The sequence below is a fragment of the Salarias fasciatus genome, chromosome 14, assembly GCF_902148845.1.
Source record: "Salarias fasciatus chromosome 14, fSalaFa1.1, whole genome shotgun sequence".
Classification (NCBI taxonomy): domain Eukaryota; kingdom Metazoa; phylum Chordata; class Actinopteri; order Blenniiformes; family Blenniidae; genus Salarias; species Salarias fasciatus.
This window is the reverse complement of record NC_043758.1, coordinates 28,879,482-28,898,412: the sequence shown is the minus strand read 5'-3', so window position 1 is coordinate 28,898,412 and position 18,931 is coordinate 28,879,482. Positions and strand designations below refer to the sequence as shown.

Sequence of the window (18,931 nt, the reverse complement as noted above, 5' to 3'; positions counted from 1 at the left end):
TTGCTGACACTTCCTCCCCTACAAGTGCATCGCCAAAAGTTAGAATGATTTGATTGAATAGTTCATTTTTTTTTAGTTTGTTCTCTCTCCCTCTCTCTTTTTTTTTTAAAGAATATCCTAAAACTTAGTAGTTATCGTCATGGCCTGAGGCCTACCAGAAAATGGAAGAAGTTTGGCTCCTGTGAATTTTTTTTTATATTTAGAGAGATTGTTTTTAGGGATTTTCAAGACTGAAATTTAAGGGAAGAAAAATCTGCTTTTATTGGACCTGCAACCTTGTGATTACTGGAGTTTTTACCTTGTGTTTCTCAACTTGTTCATTTGTTGCCTCATCTGCATCAAGCATTTCTAAAAAATATATGTTATTGGAGTTTTTCACATCCGATCCCTTCTTTCTGCCTGATGACTCATGCTGCACTTGAGCACATTAACTTTTTCTGCCTCCAGCAGAACTGATGTCGACTCTGCACCAAGTAAACGACTCGAATGTTTCACAAACTGCCGCAGTGCACGTACTATTGGCCGATGAAGATGTCAATCAAATCTGGAACACGCCCCTTTATTTTCTTCAGTGTTTTTGCTTGGACATGTTTAGATACCTGTCACCTTCATTAGAGACCATGCAGTTGTAATTACACGTATACGAATCTTTTTCCCATATCCCTTTTTGTGACAGTGTCATTGTTTTGTAACCTCACTGAAGGTAAAACTCATCCATGTGTCTCGAGTGGAGTTAAAGTAGCAGCCGAGAAGAAAAAAAAGTCAGCGGAGTGAAAGATTTTTAGACTTTTAGTTGGGGTGTATGTGAGACGTGATGAGTGTTGACTGTGTGGGCGTCTCCTCCTCAGGCACCGGCTTCTCGGGAGACTACAGTGAATACTTTGGCCTTCAGGTGGACGAAGACTCTTTGGTTTACCTGATGCTTGCCAATCACATCCTTCATTTCCTTTATCCCGACTGCATCACTGTTGCAGAGGTAAGGCAAAACCACGCTCGATCACACACACACACACACACACACACACACACACACACACACACACACACACACACACAGACACGCATTCAGCATCTCCTTACTCTGCGGTGACACTGCCCACAGCTATTATTAATTAAAGCACTTATTAGTGAGGCGCAGCTTACTTACGTATTCATTGCTGTAATTAAGAGGTAATTGTAAAGGAAATGGGATGTCATTATTTTTTATCAACCCGCAATCCAGGTATTCCGCCGCCCTCACATGTCAGTTGTTGAGTGGTATTGATGTGATCTCGGCTGGCTGGGAAAGAAACCTGTGCACACAAAGAGAAAATGTGATATTAAGTAGTGAGACTTCTCTGCAGGATGTGTCAGGGATGCCGGCTCTCTGCAGAAGAGTGGAGGAGGGAGGACTTGGTTTTGATTACCGGCTGGCTATGGCTATTCCTGACAAGTGGATTCAGGTAGGGTGATTTACTTCTTTTAAATCTGCCTCTTTTTGTGCCTCTAATGCTTTTTTTTCTTCTTCTTTTTCTTCTTCTCCCCCCCCACCCCTCCTCTCGCTACTCTGGCAGACACCATAGGCCCCCGCGCTCATGCTGAAACCTCTGTACAAGCCACAAATAGATAGCAAAGTGAGCCCACTTCAGAACAGGGGATGAAAGTCAAAGGGAATGGCAGGGCATGTTAGGTAAAAAACTGAGCCCATATTGCGTTTTAAGAATCTCGCCCTTCGCTTTGCTCCACCGTAACTTGAATGGACACCGAACTCCATAAACCTAGAGTAGAAACCGAGAGCAAGAAGTGAGGAAAGAAATATGTTTGGTATGAAAGCTTCCTTACTTTCACATGCCGCATTAGTAAGGAGGATGCATCTGTGGAATGAGCAGCAGAGCAATCAGGGTTTGCTGCCGAAACCTGGTTTGATATAGAAGATCGGAGGTGTCGAATAAATTTAAATTAAGGGCCCAGTTACATCTTGAGTGGGCCAGACCGGTAAAAAAGCGGAATAATTACCTTTAAATGTACACTTTTTTTGTTGGGGCAGAGTGGACATGATGAAAATGTCTGTATTTTCAGAAAACCAAACAATTGCCACTGGAAATATCTTCCATTTGAAGATGAGGCCAATTTTAATGAAGCTTTCTGAACCAACATATAGTGAATTGTCCAAAAAACATCTCCTATAGCTGTTGTATTATACATGTTTTTATAAAATCACCTTAACAGAATAGCTTTGAGGCTAATGCTAATTTGTTGATTACAACATCATAGATATTTCAGTTTAGGTCTCATTGTTGTTAGGTCCACTATTCCTAAACAAAAATTGCTGAAAAATTTATGTTTTCTTTCATCAATTAGCTTGATGGTTTATTGGACCGGATTGGAGCCTCTCTGTGACCTGGTTTTGGCCCACAGACCTTATGTTTGACACCCCTATGTTAGATTCTTTTTGAGATGGACTCACGCAGGATTTATTTTCCTTGCAGATGTTAAACCGCTTCCTTGGCCTTTGCATTGACTTTCTGACCGTGACCTTTTAGCAGCGCTGACCTCGACCCCGTCGAACAATTGAATCAGATAATGCTGCTTGACGGTGACATTTTCTGGAAATCTGTGCTGCAGTTGCTGTTAAAGAAGTGTTGACATGACACCGCATGATGGTTTAGTGTTTACTGATGCTTCTTGTAGATGGAGCATTCATGACTTGATTTCTGGCTTTAGATTTGAACCTGAATTTCCTTTCTTACTGTAGTTGTTTTTGTTTGATAACTAAGAAACATTCCCTAAATGTAGTCCAACTTTCCTCCCTTTGATCTGAATGTCTTCTAATCATAAGACAGTTGGCAGTCGTACAGAGGCTGGATTTAATTGCTGGTTTTAAGAATAGCGTATTTTGCCTTTACACCCTCGGCAGATTTTCTCCCTTAAAACAAGATCAATTTTATCCAAATTTTGCAGTGCGAGGTCAGCTGGCTTGTGCCGGAGTGACCAACGTGTTGGCTGGTTGGACGATGAGATTCAGTCCCACAGCAACACGCGAGCAGGCGGGTGACGGCAATGACAGGGGGCTGCCAGCCTATTGTGGCCGTGTGTGCTGCTTCTTCTTCTTCTTCTTCTTCTCCTACATGCTGCTGGTGCTCATGTTTGGCAACCGGAAAACAATCACCAATATGTCTTTTTCCTTCACACTTTAATCATCCACCAAACAAGAGTCAACAGCAGATTTCACAATATTGGTGAGGCCTTCATATAAACACTTATACAAGACAGATAGGACTGTATGCAGGCTAAATGAAGATGTGATATGCAATGTTTAGTATAGCAATAATAATATGGTTTGTGATAAACGTAAGTACTTCAGTGGTTTGTTAATAATGTCTTTGTGGATTGAAATTTTGTTTTTTCCAGTTTTATTTTGATGGGGTAACTAGGTTTCATGGCAGCAGCACCACCGATATCTCAGCTCGGTTCTCAGTGTTAATTGTTGTTTTACAGTTTGCTTGGTATTTTGGCGGGCTTGGTTAGAGCCTCCTGTGGTTCGGTTGAGGCCCACGTTCCTTATGTTTGGCACCCCTGCTTTGTATCGACATATTGTGCAGTCATAGTTATAAACGTGACATTTCCTTACATTTTGGCCTTGTGTTGACAAAACTCAACCAGGCTGTGTGACAAAGGAGTCCATTGTTGGCGAATAGATTCATGCAGCGACAATCAATCCTACAAAAGACTCCACAGTGAGCTCAAGTGCAGTTGAGGAGATCAACACCGTGATAAAGACTCTTTGTAAAGCTTTGCGAACTGGTAGCTTGTGTTGACTCAGAGATCATCGCAGATCATAAAGGATTCAAATAATGTGTCCAAACCTCTTTAAAAACCTTTACGTGAGATATAAAAGTAGATTCATGTCCAGTTTCCTCACGTTTCTAAAGATATACTGGAAAGGTTTTTTGTGCGAAAGGGAGGAAGAAGGGTGTGAGGGTGTTATCAAACTGAAGAAAGTCCATCTTGCTTTTTCTAAAGCAGAGCTAATTTATTTTTCTTTTCTTTTTTTTTTTTCCTTCACCTCCTTCCTTAATCCTACCTGCTGTGCAAGTGGGAAGGTCATTATTTATCCATCCAAACAGAGAGCTATGAATAAATGATGGGAGCCACATAATTGTTATTGAAAATAAAAGCATCCGACTTATTCATTCATATTCATTCATGACCTTTTTGTCCGACCAGTAGTTTTGTTTTTTGTTTTTTTTTTTTTTTTGTTTTTTTCCTCGAGTCATTTCCGCGGATGTATGTTTTCATGAGAGCAGGGCAGGAGACGAGATTTAATAACGCTAACCTGAAGGTCATCTCGTCACTGATCCGGGCTGAAGTTTCTTTTGTGATGTTTTTTTTTTTTTCTTAAGTGGAGCTTTGAAGAGGCAGACAGTCACCTTTACATGTCACTTTATTCATTATTCACTCTCAAATGTCTGTCCTTGGGGTAGCTTTATATGATGTCAAAGCAAAGGTTATTTTGCAGTTTGAATTCAGTTCTTTGTTGATTTTTTTTTTCCTCCCACCCAACCAGGAGGACAATTCAAATAGTTAAAGATCAGAAACGGTGCCCTCCCAGGAGAGAGAGAGAGAGCCTGGTCCCTGCAGGTTTTTCACCCTTCGTTCATTGACACTGACAGTAAACAGGATTTCATCCTCAGTGAATTAAAGAATAAAAAGGTCAATTATTGTTGTATGACATTAGAAACAGCAGTTTTGGGGAATTGTAATGGAGGATGACCTTTAAAGAATGTGAATTTCCTCTCCCGATCAGTGATTCTTATTGAGACTTGAACTGGAGTTTTGGCGTCAGAGTATATATGTGTAGTACACACTGCTCACAAGAAGTTATTTGACTGTCTGGTGAAATTTATGGAAAATGGAAAAAGTTTATGTTGCAGTGACATTATATCATGAAGTTAGGCCATTTAAGTTGAATCACACAATAGTGATTTCCTCATCTCAAACCATTTTTTTTTAGAACAAAAGCCAACAACAGTGTTGGATATCGCACTACAAATAATGTCAGCGTCTCAGTGCCTTGTCATGTGGCCTTGAGCATCAACTGCAGCTTGACAACAGCGTGTCAAGTCGTTCAAGTGGACAGACTGTCTGCCGAAGCATGACATCCCAGTCTTCCTGAAGGGCGGCCCTCAGGTCATTGAGGCTCTGTGGTACATATTGGCTCTTAGAGAAGGTCACATCAAGTTCACCTCTAAAGGTACATTTTAGGTTCATCTGGAAATTTTCACCCCAAACCCCATCCGCTTTGTGAACAGTGTATGTTAATTCTCACATTTCCCAATATGTATTTACAAATTTAACTCCATTGATCCTCTGTTAACTTTAGTTTATCAGCGTCTGAATCAATCTGGGGGTCAGAGGGATGCCTTTTCACAGCATGATCATTTCTTCCTCGTTTTCAGTAAATACTGATTGAAAGTATAGACGTAGTGTGTGAAAGTATTGATATAATGCATCACAAATTTTCTCTCTAAACCTATTATAGCTCCCATAAAGACTCAATAAAATGATAAAATAAGCTTCTTCCCAGCCCAGCGTTGAACCTCACATGTGGGGAAAATGCCATTTTATTGTCTACTGCCACAGGTTTTGAGATTCTTCACATTTTTTTTTTCAAGGCCGCAGTGATTCAGGCACAGCTTTCTGCTCTGCTATCCTCCAGATAAAAGGTAGCTTATGCCACACTCAGACAAAGGCGTCGCAGGGACGTCTGCGCTGAGCGACTGACGGGTTGCAGCAGGCATAGCTGATGGTTATCAGGATTTACAGTTTCATTAAGCTGCGTCTCATCAGACAAACGCCCACTTTAATGTTCCTGAAATAACCAAAACAGACACTTTTATAATTCGATATCGGCACTCTAATAGAATCCTGTTTTTATCATGTAACACTCTGGGTGGAGATGATAACGGAACCCGCTGGCTGCCGCCGCCGCAGACCGGAGAGAAATCCTGGACCCCAAAATATTCTCCGTTCTTCCAAAACAACTGCTGAAGCACCCTTTAGCTCAGCACTTCAGCCCAAACTGCCACTGTGAAAGTACTTAATGGCCCACAATGGGAAAACATTGTTTATAACTGCTCAGCCATCGTGTGTAGAAGTGTGTGACTGTGTAATATTGAATCTGAGCAGCACAGTCAAAGTACATGCATTAAAAAAAGAAGTAGTTTTCTATGCATTTATGGAAAAGTCCCTCCCCCCCCCGCCCTCCCTGTCTGCGCTGACAGAAACATACCTGTTCCCCAAAGGCATTTTTCATGCAGCATATGCCCCCTCTGCAGGACGACCTGGCGAGGCTGGAAACACCGGGGATCAGGACATAACTCATAATTTATTTCACTGCTTGTTTTCCCAAGGCTAGCATTAATAAAAGCAGCCCCCCCCCATTTACTGTCAGGATATGACAGTGTTTTTATGAAATCGGCAAATATTACTTTAGAAAAATGCATTTGTACGGGCGCCGGCAGGCGGGAGGTTATCTCCGGGGACGTGCGTGTCTGTTTCCTGGTGGGTGGATGTGCCTGATTTGTGTTGCGCCCTGTCTTCTCGTGTGCATGTGTGCATGTTTAAAGCAAGTCGAGGCCCCCTTTCCCCGGCTTTTTAAGCCGTCTGCAGAATACCTAAAGAGTCGTTTGTTGTAAGATGCATGCAAAGCTGCGCCTTTTTTTTTTTTTTATTTCCTCCTCTAGCCGAGCCCGAAACTTCTATTTACTCATATTTCGGCGGAGGCAGCAAGGCAGGGTGTGTGACCTCGGCGCCGCGTGCATCCTCCACGCGCCACGGTTTCTTGTGTTTCTCGATGGGGGAAGTCAATGCATCGTTAATCAAGTCTGTCTCTCACAGCGGTGGGTTTTGCCCAAAAGTGAGGATGGAGGAAGGAGGAGGAAGAGCGAGCGAGTCCCAGACTTGACCTTCTTCGCCGTACTCGCTCTCGCCGCGCGGCAGAGGTTTCACGGGATTATCCTCGGGAGACGCTGTTGCTGCTTTTACTTCCCCAAACAACATGACGCGCGGCGCAGTATTTGTCGAGACGCGTCCTCTGGTTTCGTTATATATTTATTTATTTTTTTCAATTAAATTTGTTGCCTCCCCCGGGAGACTTGCAGCTACGTGAATCATCAAGCCGGAGGAGAGCAAGTGAGCACTGAAATTCTTGTATTTCTGTGCAGGGGAGCGTTCACATGAACATGCCTGGGTATAGTCAGTGAAGTGCACTCAGGGCTAGCCTTGCCTCTTCTCACAGAGTGTCAATTAGGGAGGGATTTGAATGGACTGAAGTGGAGCCTCCAGTGAGGTGTGCGGTTGCGGAGCAGGCGTGGAACGGGGAGGGCAGGCGTTCGGGAAAGATAGACGGCGAGGGAGAGACAGACGGGCAGGAAGAAACAGAAGGAGAGCGAGACAAAGACCCCGAGCCTCGGAGCTGCGAGCTTATTTATAGATTCACATGTGTGCGCGAATGAATTTTCTGTTTCTCGGCTCCAGCCCCACGCTGAGCTTCGTCCTCAGCATGACTGATTGATATGACTCATTTACTGGCTGCAGAAGGCTGTGAGGACCAACAGACTGTGAAAAATTAAGATATCCTAATGAGAGGGCCAGATAAGGCGCACGGCACAAGTTTGGATGATTCCATCAGATTATGACCATAAAATGCTGTCACTCCTAATGGATAATGTTACAAAAAGCCCTCTAATTTAACAAGCACCCTTCCCTCAAGCTACAATAGATTGAGATGTAATTGAAACAATTAGAGGCGGAGGCGGAGGTGAAGGGCTCGGATGAAAGGAGGTGGTGCGCAGAGTTCTTCGGCATCCCCTCCGCTTCCGTCGGCGGTTCAACTCGAACGACCTCCGAGTCAATTGTCCCAATTTTTGTTTCTGTTCCTCCATTTATTTTAATTGAATGGAAAGTATCAGCCGGCGCGGCTCTCGCCATATTAGTTTCAGCGGGGGGAAAAAAAATCCATTTCTAGTCGGCGTACTTTGCTCTGTCCATCACGCCAGAAACACTTTCAATTAACACGGCTTAATAAAATTCATGCTGCCGGCGAGCGGCGGTGGAGTCGGTCTTGTTTACGTAAACACGTCGGCGGCTCCGTCACGCGGCTGTAAACGGCGAGCGCACTCCCTGACCCCTCGGCTGGTGTTGCCCTCCGCCCACCCCCTTCAGGTTCTCTCTTTTGTCCTCTTTTATTATGGAGAGCTAATTGCTCTCTGAGGCCACCCTTCCGCGGTGTTAACTAGCGGTGCACGATTTCTTTGGCACAAAATTGTGAGGTGAGCTAACAAGCTGAGAAGAGACGTTTACGTCAGAGCAGAGTTCATTAATTTCCCTAAGTATGAATACATGAGAACGGAGATGTGTTTGGAGGAGATGGAGGACGCTCGGGTCAGCCTCAGATTAACAACAGGTTTCTGTTAAACCAGACTTCGGTCCCTTTTTCCTCCACTTTACATCAAATACAGTTCAGCAAATACAGAAATTCCGGTCTTTTTTTGTAGTTAAGTTGTAGCTTTCGTTCCCCATTTTGATGGCTTTGTGCATATTGATTGATTTACATACATACTTTAGCTTTGTTACCAATTTAACGTGTTCGGATCACTTTTATTTTGAGTTTTAGAATCTTTGGAAGTTTTTTCATTTTTGACATTTTAGCTGTTTTGTGTAATATATAAATTAGTCACTGAAGACGTTTCACCAGTTTCTATTTGTTTTTACTCTTAAAAGGCTTTAGCTGTTTTTACCTTTTTAGCTTTAGCTGCTTTGGCTATTTTCAGTCTTTTTAGGTATTTGCTGGCATTGCTAATATTTCTCAAAAAAGCCAATCAGTAACATTTTACCCATTTCCTGGCTTTAACCCATCTTAAATCATGGTTGTTGTTTTTGCTGTTTGTGATTTTAACTCCTTAAAGCCATTTTTCCATTTTAGGATTTTTGCTATATTATTGATTGATTTTAAGTTGTTTTGACCATTTCATCTACTTTATCTGGTTTGACTTTTTTAATCAATTTTAGCTGTTTTTTTTAAGGAATTTTATCTGCTTTTTGTTTTTGTTTTTTTTACATTTTAGTTGAACTTTTAGAGTACTTCAAACAATTTCACGTGCTTTATCTTTTTTCCCTCTTAGCTGTTTTAAAATGTTATGCTTTTTTTTGCATTTATATTTATTTTAGCTGCTTTTGAGTGTTTTTTTTAGACATCTCAAGTATCTTTTCTTCTCAGCTATATTGCCTTTTTAAGCTATTTTTCAGAATCGTGTTTTAGCATTTAGCCATGAAATCAAAACCCTTGAAGTGAGACTGTAAATGAAATAACCAAAGAAAAAAAAATGGAGTTCACAAAGTGCCCCCTCCACCTGATGGTAGCAGAGATTCTGTTGAATCCGTCACAGCAGCCCGGCGGTGGCAGCCAGATGACCTCATCCTGCACTGCAAGATTTTTTTTTTTTCTTCTTCTTCTTTTTTTTAATTTTATTTCTGGCTCTGCCTAATTAATCTGGGCACTCTGGTTGGCTCCTGACAGCAGGCTTGTAAAGTAAGATTTGTGCACTGCTCATTATCATTGATGAAGTGGAGTGTCAGCGGTGCCAGGAAGCTCGGCTGGTCGGGGCTGATGTGGGTGAGCCGGTGGTAGAGGAGTCGTCAACCCATTCACTCCTGTCTCCGCTCCGACAGTCCCACTCCCAGATTAATTGCTCCCAGACCACTTTTGTGGTTGAATTGAATTGTAATGATTCATAAGGAAGTGTAAAATGTCTGATTGTATGCGGATGTGCAGGAAACCAGGATGATCTCTGGGGTATATCCTGCAAGGCTCAAGTTGTTTAGCTTTTATATTGGAGCCGGTGATGAAAAAAGAACGCCGTCTGTGGAGGATTTATTTATTTCCAGCCTGTGTTGCTTTCCAGATTTAGCTGGGGGAGTGGTATTCATTTTTAAACTTGGCGTTATAGTGTAATTTATCTTTATATTGTCACACCGTACACAGTGCCACCAGCCTATTCCCCCCTAATCGCATACTTTACATTCAGATGTGACTTGAAAAGTGCGCCTTGATTATCAGAAAAGTTAATTTATTATCCGAGAATAATTTGTATTCATGTGCTTCTTCATAGACTTGGTAATTCATTAGGTTGTTTTTTTTTAAGGCTCATAGTGCTTAAGAATCATAGTGTTGATTAGTGGCATCATAAAAATGTAAAGTTTGATATATAAAGCTGGATGGTCACACATACAATTAATAACTGCCTTATTTTAAACAATATGCTACTTTTGCTTAAGTGTGTAATTATTTCTTAGTGGGTTACCGAGGATAAACGCCATTGTCTTTAATATTCTCTAACATATTCATTAAATCAGTCACTATCATCCAGGAACAATTAAATACTTGAAATAATGCTTAATGTAATGCTTTATTCATACATTTTCAATTTTGAATATTTATTGTTCTAGATTAATAAATATTCCAAATTGAAATTGCACGAATAAATAAATCTACTTGTTTGAAATCAGTAGTGAATTGACACAAGATTTTATTTGAATGATCAATGTTTTGATGATAATATTTATTGCTAAAGAAATATGTTAGCTTTAATGGTTGGATATCAGTATTTTGTCTTTTTTGAAGAAGATCTGATCAAGGTATGAGGTATGTTACAACGACAAGACAATATAGAACCTAAAGATATGTGTAAACGTAACGGTGAAGAACAGTATAATAAAACATGCTCTGATAAATGAGAGTACAGATTAAAGGGGCTTAGTGTTTCGCTGATGAATCTGAGTGTTTTTTAGCACAGGAACTCTTTTCAAATGGGACTGAATGTGTATTGATTCAAGCTAATTTCCCGACCTGAGCTGCAGTTTGTGAGGATGTTTTTTTTGTTTTGTTTTTTCATGAGTTATGCTGAAATGTGTCAAGTCAGTTCTCTTTCAAGCTTTTCAAGCTTCCCCATCAGAGCCTCAACAGGAACAACTGGATTGTGATCAGGATCTATATAATAACGCGTGGATGTGAGGAAGCACCTTTGGGTCAGGAGGAGCTTCATGTGCATGAGAAACGCCCCGCTGCAGGTTTGGATTTGACTAATGTGGCCACACAGGGCTGAGGTGAAGGAGTGGGGATGTGAACAGATGGAGATGTATAGCGCCGGATAGCCTCTATTTAGGTGAAACAGCCAGTTCATCTCAGACATATTGATCGGCACAATTTACTCTCTTTACTCGAAGGATTATGGCTCTGTAGAGTAATATAAAGGTTTCCTGACATGTCAATCAGCTGTCACGGCCAATTCCACCGAGCAGACTTCAGCCTGTCACTGAAATGGGTTTGCCAACTCCCCCACCAGTCAGACAGGCTGCATGTCTATTGCCAAGGGTTCTTGGAGGGCATCAATTCTCCTTTTTCCCCGTTTTGAACCGATATTGATACTGTGGCTCTCTTTCAGCTTTCTGGTTTATTAAATCTGCTCTGTGCCCACTGCACAACATATGGATATTTTTCACTCTGCCCTCTGCTAGGATTCGTTTGTGCAGCTCTGAGTGATTAACGCCAGTTTTGTGCCGCTCTGTGTGCAGCAGCACTGTGTGTGGGAAGATGTGCTTTGGATGCACATTTTGGTGACCCCCTGTTTCCTCCTGACCTCTGAAAATGACTCCTTTGGCAGGAAGTGTGCATGTAGGCAGGCCGGCGGAGGGGCATTGATTCCACGGCTGGATTTATTGTTGAATCCCTCCGTTTGGATGAGAGGCTCTGACCTTGCCCATCTCAGGTGGGGAGAGCTGATGCCTTACTACCCATGGGCTGTATAGTGAAGTTATTAAAAAGTCCATTACCACCATTCAAAGGTAGACATAACTCACAGCACGGATATAGGGATGTCAAAACAGAGATTGATCTGAGAAAGAAGTGTAACCCAGAGAAAACTTAAGAAAGGTAGAAAGCCTGCCAGAACTGAAATACTGAGCTTTAGGCATCCGTCAGAGCCTGAATAGATCTCTCTGTTGCACATATATCATGCCTCTTTTTCAATAACCCCTCTCTGTCACTGTTTAGATCCTGAAGGAGTTCAAAGATGAGGACTGGGACATGGGCAATATCGTCTTCACGCTGACCAACAGACGGTATGGAGAGAAGTGCATAGCCTATGCAGAGAGTCACGATCAGGTGGGCGCCGTCTTATTTACAGTCTCTTTCTTTCTCTTCTCCTGGATGAATAATGAAACATAACCTTCCTTCCTTCTCAGGCTCTGGTTGGTGATAAGACTCTGGCCTTCTGGCTCATGGACAAGGAGATGTACTCCAACATGAGCTCCCTGATTCCTATGAGCCCCGTTATCGACCGCGGCATCCAGCTGCATAAGATGATCCGCCTCCTCACGCACGGCCTGGGCGGAGAAGGCTACCTCAACTTTATAGGTGAGTCCACGTGATACCGCATCAAGGGTCCGGTTGCACGCGCAGTTATATGAAAATGGGATCGATCGAACATTTGATACTCTTTCAAACAGTGCTAGGTCATGTAAGCAACGCAGCTGAATAGAAGCACAAGAAACAAGAGTTTTTCTAAAGGATATTGAATGAATATGTCAATTACCAGACGTTACCTTCCTGTATTGGATAAAGTAAGAGCTCTCGGTCTCAGAAGACTTCCGTAGCCAACTTCCTGTAGGTGTTGCAGGTGATGTATCACCAATTATTGAGCAAATTTACACCCACTCGCGCATTAGAAATCACATCATTTGCAGGAGGTTAGGTCTTTTCTCATGCGTGCTCTGCCTTTTCTGTCTTTCCTCACAGTGTTCCAATAGGAGGAACATTCCACTTACTTTGTCTTGGCTGCATCTTTACCACTCTATTTCGTCCTTTTAGGCCATGTGGTGGACTTTTCTTTTTAAGATTCTCTGGATCATTATCCAGTTAAAACATCCCATTTTGGTTGATATCAAACTTTTGGACAGATGGCTTTATATTCTCTTAAGTTTTTTCCTTTTTTTCCCTTTTTTTTTTTAATCCATGCAAAATTCATGGCTGAATTAAAGATATCAAGCTTTCCCAGACCCTCAGGCAGTCGAGCAGCAGCAAACCACGAGGTTTCTACAAGCGCCAAACTTCACAGTTGGTGTGAGGTCTTTCCTCTGCCCATGTCGAGTCTTATCATGGCCCAGCATCTCTGTCTTTGATTTGTCTATAAAGTCCTCATTAAGAAGTAGGTATGCCGTTCATACAACTGAAATTTTTGCAATATCTTTGTGTTTGTAGACGCCAACAGTTTCAAGAGTTACCCCCAGGCCACGTATTAAAAGTTTTGGAGTTGTTGGATTCTTGTTTTTGCATCAAACACAATGCTCTTGGGTGGAAATTTCTGGGCATGTTAGTCAAATTGGCAGTCCATTAGGCAATGATTGACTTCAAGTATTGGGATATCTCTTTAAATTCCTCGCCAGACTCAAAGACATCCACAACCTCTCTTCCGACTGCAACGGAACGCTATTTAAATCCAGCCATGACGGCTTCACACACTGCAAGGGTGTCAGCAGATTGTAAATGCGTGAGCCTCAAACAAGTTGCAAGTCTCAGTTCCTGAGAAATGTTTTTGTCATTGTTACCAGATTCTGAACCCTTATATAGACCTGAAGGTGTGATGAGTGCAGGGTGGAGGGCTTTATTTTTTTCATCTGTTTGTTTCTCACCTTTAAGGTTAGACGGTGGCTTTGGTGTCAGCCTCAGGCCAACAGTGACAGGTCGACTTCATCTTTAACAGAGGTGGAGATCAGTGTGTGATGTATTTAAAGTGAAAACGCCAGTAAATATTGCCCTCAGTGAACGCAGCATTGCAAGATTCGCATATTTTTCCATGTTTTTTTTCTTCGTATTTTGACCCAATGCCAAAATGTGTTCCTTCTGTCATTGTGAATTAATTAAACCCGATGTCTGACCCACTGGTCAAATCATCAATGGGTTCAATATCTCTTTACATTTACAAAAGAATCAACGTCACAATTTTTCCCATATTCCATTAAAAAGCGTCCATGTTTTGCTTGAAAAGCCTGTGATGCTTATTCACTTCTCACATTGTGCATCATGTCACATTCCTCCACACAAATCTGACTATTTAACCTTTTGCCATTTGCTCAGACTTTGATTCAATGCAATCCCGCCACACATCTGTGTGGATGTGGTGACATTGAAATGCTGAACACTCACAAGGTAATCAAGGTCACGATTGTGAGGCTGCACCTCTGTTTGCTTCATTTTTTATTAAAGCGGTGAAGGGGAATGATTTCAGATCTCTCTCATGTACTGTATTCCACCTGAATTTGAACCGCTTCCCTCAGGCGGACACAACAATCCCTAAGTGTTCGCTCCTCAGATATAAATACGCATTTATTCTCCTGTCCGTTCAAGTCTTGCGCAGTCAACAAGCACAAACAGGCTCCAGGATAAATATTTAATTGATAAGGCTATTCGCATGCTGTTCCAGGCGCTATCTTTTTAGCTATGGTTTCACTTATTTTTGTATTTTTTAGCTTCAGGGTAAGATTGAAAAACAGATTTTACCTTTTCAGTCATAAACATATGCAAATTCATAAAGACTTAAGTGCTTGAAGTAGTTTGTGACTTATTTTCTGCCTTGGGTAAAATCTTTTTTTCTTTCAAGCAACGTGTCTGTGGAGTTACTAGATACCAGCGAGTCAAGACTTGATGATAAGCATCAAAGGAACCTTTTGAAATGAGGTTGACATGGCTTTCTAGAGCTGATGGTGGATCAGGACAAAGGCTGTCTGAGATCAGATTTCATTTTTTTCTTCTTCTTCTTCTTCTCTCGATTGGATCCAATTCTCAGTTGCTGCTGAGATGCTCCTCATTTTCAGCTGCTGGTCGGAGCTGGTGCACAGCCTGCTGGTAATGATAATAAAGTGATAATTAATGATGGTGGAGGCTGACCTTGGTGGAAAGGGAATGTGTTTCATTGACTTTCCCTTTCACCGCCTTAATGTAAATACGTCCTGTGCTCCCGAGCCACAGCGTTTTAGCTCCACCTTGTGACTTCGGTGCTCTGGTTGCGTTCTCTGTGCCAACAATCAAAATGTTTCGACAACAAGCGGGCTGTCTCTTTGGATTCATTATCACGCCGCATTCACTGCAATTACCAGTGTTACTTGAGGAAGGAGAACAAAACACCCTGTGAATTTCTCGCTAAGTGGAGAGATGTGGAGGGAGAAGGAGCACAATCAAAACAGCTGTTCTCTACGGACAATCATAACGGGGCAGTTCATAATGATTAGGATGTCAGAGAATTGACCCCATGTGGGCAGCTGAAGGACAGTTTAGAATAATTATATCTGATTCTCCGGCTAAAGTATAGCGCCAAGGCGCTCTCTGCTGTGCCCTTGGTGCTTTCTCTTGCATGAGTTTTTCTTTTTTTTTTTTTTTTTTCGGTGGCACCAATCAGTGCAACTTCAGAATCATCAAGAGTTGATGAGGGGGAAACAATAATTTAAAAGTCGATTTGACAATGATTTCATTAAGTCAGCCTCGCACACTAGATTTGATGCTACAAGCTGTGCGTGGCTCTAGGGCAGTCATTCTCAACCTTTTTTTTTCCCCCCTACTGAAGCCCATTGCTTGCTTCTAAGAATAGCTTCAGACCCTCAATCTGATGCCTGATTTGCCAGAACATTATATTGGTGTGAAACGCTGGTAAACAGGCCTGAATCGACCAGCATGCAAAACCAGGAAGCTTCAAAATACACACATTAAGCAGTGTTGTCTTCATTTTGCAAAGTGGAGTCCAGTTATTGTTATTATTATTTTTTTTTTATTTCTTGTTTGTTTTTCCACCATATGCAAATCTAATTTTGAATTCATTAGAACAAACTAATCCTTGTACTTCTCCTGTGTTCTCTGCTGTGATACCAAAGGCTCCTGAAATCCAAGTTGGAAACCACCGAACAACAGGTTTTTTTTTCTTTTTTTCTTTCTTTCTCTCTTCTTCTTTCCTGAAACCACCCCTAGATTTAATGACAAAAACATTGAGGACCCCCTTTCCAATATCTGATTTTCCTAAAACCTGACAGTTAACTCAAACTGGTGGGGATTCCTAGTCCCACTGACAAACTGAAGAAGGAACTGTTTTTATATCTGCTCTGCCTTTCAGAAAGTGTCTTCTTTACCAAGTGCAAATCAAATACAGACATCTCCAGAGCTGTCAGAGCCTCTCAGATCAGCACCAGATACTTGAAAAGTGTGTGTTTGTGGTTAGATTTGACCTGTCCGAGTTTAATTTTGAAAACTTCAAAGAAAACAGAGACTCCGTAATCTCTGCTGCCCCACCCAAAGGGGGAATCCAGAGTGCATGTTAGAAACCACTGGGCTGGAGTAAAGCACGTAATCTAATGCTTCTTTAAGTATATTTAATAGCAAAAACAGTGCAGCATGTTTTTCTACATTTAAAGCACCATTTAATCACTTCACATGTTTTATGGTTCTATATCCCTTCAAATCCTCTATTGTTTTGCAGTGTAGTTTGAGAAATGAACCAAAGAAAAAAATGCCGGTTTGAACTTTACCTCTGAAGTGAAAGCAAATCTCAGGAGGCTTCTTATCAAGAACTGTTGATTTGCGTGAAACTGGAGAGGGTCAGAGAGTTGCCTCAAATAGCCCCTTCATTCGTCAGTCCAGTCAGATCTATAAATGGACGTGCACGATAGAAGCTTGGACGATTCCCCAGCAGAAGCCTGATGTGAAAACTAAGGTAACAAAAAAAACGCATCTAATCTAAAGTTACAAGCTTCAGAGATTCGCTGGAGCCGCTTACTTTGTGGGTGTGCCATTCTAACCTCGTCTCTAAAAAGTTCCATTTGAATTGTTTTCTCACTTCTCTGTAGATGCAACACAGTGGCTGGATTATGTTCAGAGGCGTTTTTTTTGTTTCTCTCTCTCTAAATGAATGACATGCTACATTCCTGAACTGCACTGGAGTTGGCAGGAGTCAGAGCTGGCATGGAAAGCAGGCGCACGAAGCACTCGACAAGCACACCAGGGACCCGGGTTTGCATCCACACTTCAATCTGTGTTTTACATTCAGGCAACAAAGATACCACTGTTTGTTTCAACACCGATTGTGTTTTTTTTGGTTGTGTTTAAATAAGTTGAGCCTGCCTCAGTAGAGAGTGGATGCTGCAGCGGGCGGAGCATGGACCATAAACAGTGAATCTAGTCAAACTTCAGACAAAGGAAACTTCAGTCAGAGCCCAGACCTTGTTGCTCAGATACTGTGAAGTCATTTTAACAGAACCATTTGCAGTCTGTGTTCCTAGAAACGTGGCTCAACTGAAGCATTTTTTTTTTTCAAGAACAAGTGATCAGGTATTTCTCTGATCAGCATCAGCTTTAAGGTTCCTGGTTCAAAAGGTTTGTGACCTCTGAACTATGTGTTTGACGTCCCGGACCAAGAGAAGCCAGCGCAGCCAGTGTGTCTCCATCAGTAGGTTCAGACCGGGATGTTCAGTGCTAACCACTGCTCCACCGTGCCACTTCATGGAATATCATGCACATTTTCATACCGTAAAGAATCTGTATTTAACCTAGCAGGTTAACTTTGATTACCTTGGAAACACCCGCATTGTCATGAGGAAAACATGTGAGAACGGCCTTGTTGCTCCATCCAGCTTTCAGAATTTCACATTTTTAAGGGAAATATCGATAAAAACCTCTCTCTACAGATAAACACTCCAAAGTCATAACAGAATAAAAATCATAGCCAACAGTCAATATAATGGGGAAAAAAAAAGGCTGAATAGATTCTGCAGCCGTCTGTAACGCAGTGTGTCCAGCAAACCTCTTTCACGTGGATTCAGTCAGTTGGTCTTATGGAAAGTTGTCCCTCTCCACCTCAAGGGCTTGTTGAATTATTCACATTTGGATGTGTGGTGAAGCCCTCGGATTAGAGACCAGCACCCAGCATACCAATGGCCCAGGGATGGTCCGTGTAATGGTCACGCATCGTTAGTAATGTCTCCCGGTGCCACACCTGTCTTAACGCCGTCCTCTTTTCCTTTTTTTTTTTTTTTTTTTTTCATTATTTTAAATGTCATGCTGAGGTTACTCCGACCCTGTTTTAACAGGCATCAAAAGTTCAAGAGGAATGTTGTAACCCCTTTGTGAGAAATGGTCTTGTTTTATATGCTCCGTTTATAATTATGCCGGTGTATTAAACCCAAGAGTTTGCTCTTCTTTTCTTCCGGCTCTGTGGTAGGTTTAATGGATGTGTTTTTCTTGTCACCGTCTTGAGTCCAGTTCTGTCACTTGGCGGCGAGAAGTAGCTGTTCTCCCACAAAGACGGGAATGACAGAATCAACAGTGTCCATAATTATGCCTCCGCGCTGGCGACAGCTGTTGGCCAGAGGCATTATGTTTTCTGGTTCCTTGTCTTGTTTGTCCCATTTCTCCTGAACGTAGTACTGTACCTCAGCAGGCAGGCGCCGGGAAATCTCTTCAATTTCGGAGGAACCGCTATCTCGTGGAAAGTCCGCACGTAATATAATTTACTTTATTCCTTCTTCGCCTGCAGCACATACAGTGTGTATAGGCCTGGCTCGTTGTTGGTGATATGGCCAAAAAACAAAAAAACAAAAATTATATTGGTCAATCTTGGTTTTAATCACAATCTTTTTTTTTTCATTTAAGTAATGCCAGTTTTAAAGCTTCTATATTAAAAACGTTAGAAACCAGAAATTATCCCAATGTTTCATTGTCATATGTTTAATAAAGCAGATTAGATAAGATGAGTAAAAATATTTTGTATATTGTTCTGTACTAAACAGTAAACAGTTTTGGTCCAAGCCCTCTAATGGACGACTCATCCTGTCACTCATTAAAACTCCTGTACTA

The 18,931-nt window shown here is 41.8% G+C and overlaps 1 protein-coding gene across 1 annotated transcript in view; it reads left to right on the top strand.

The window, feature by feature from the left end:
* gbe1b (glucan (1,4-alpha-), branching enzyme 1b) overlaps positions 1 to 18,931 on the top strand; it is a 107,287-nt gene that overhangs the window by 46,555 nt on the left and 41,801 nt on the right. The window contains exons 9-12 of the mRNA XM_030108469.1: positions 849 to 976; positions 1,344 to 1,442; positions 12,092 to 12,202; positions 12,283 to 12,454. Coding sequence (XP_029964329.1) covers positions 849 to 976; positions 1,344 to 1,442; positions 12,092 to 12,202; positions 12,283 to 12,454 — 510 coding nt within the window. The remainder of the gene's footprint in view (positions 1 to 848; positions 977 to 1,343; positions 1,443 to 12,091; positions 12,203 to 12,282; positions 12,455 to 18,931) is intronic.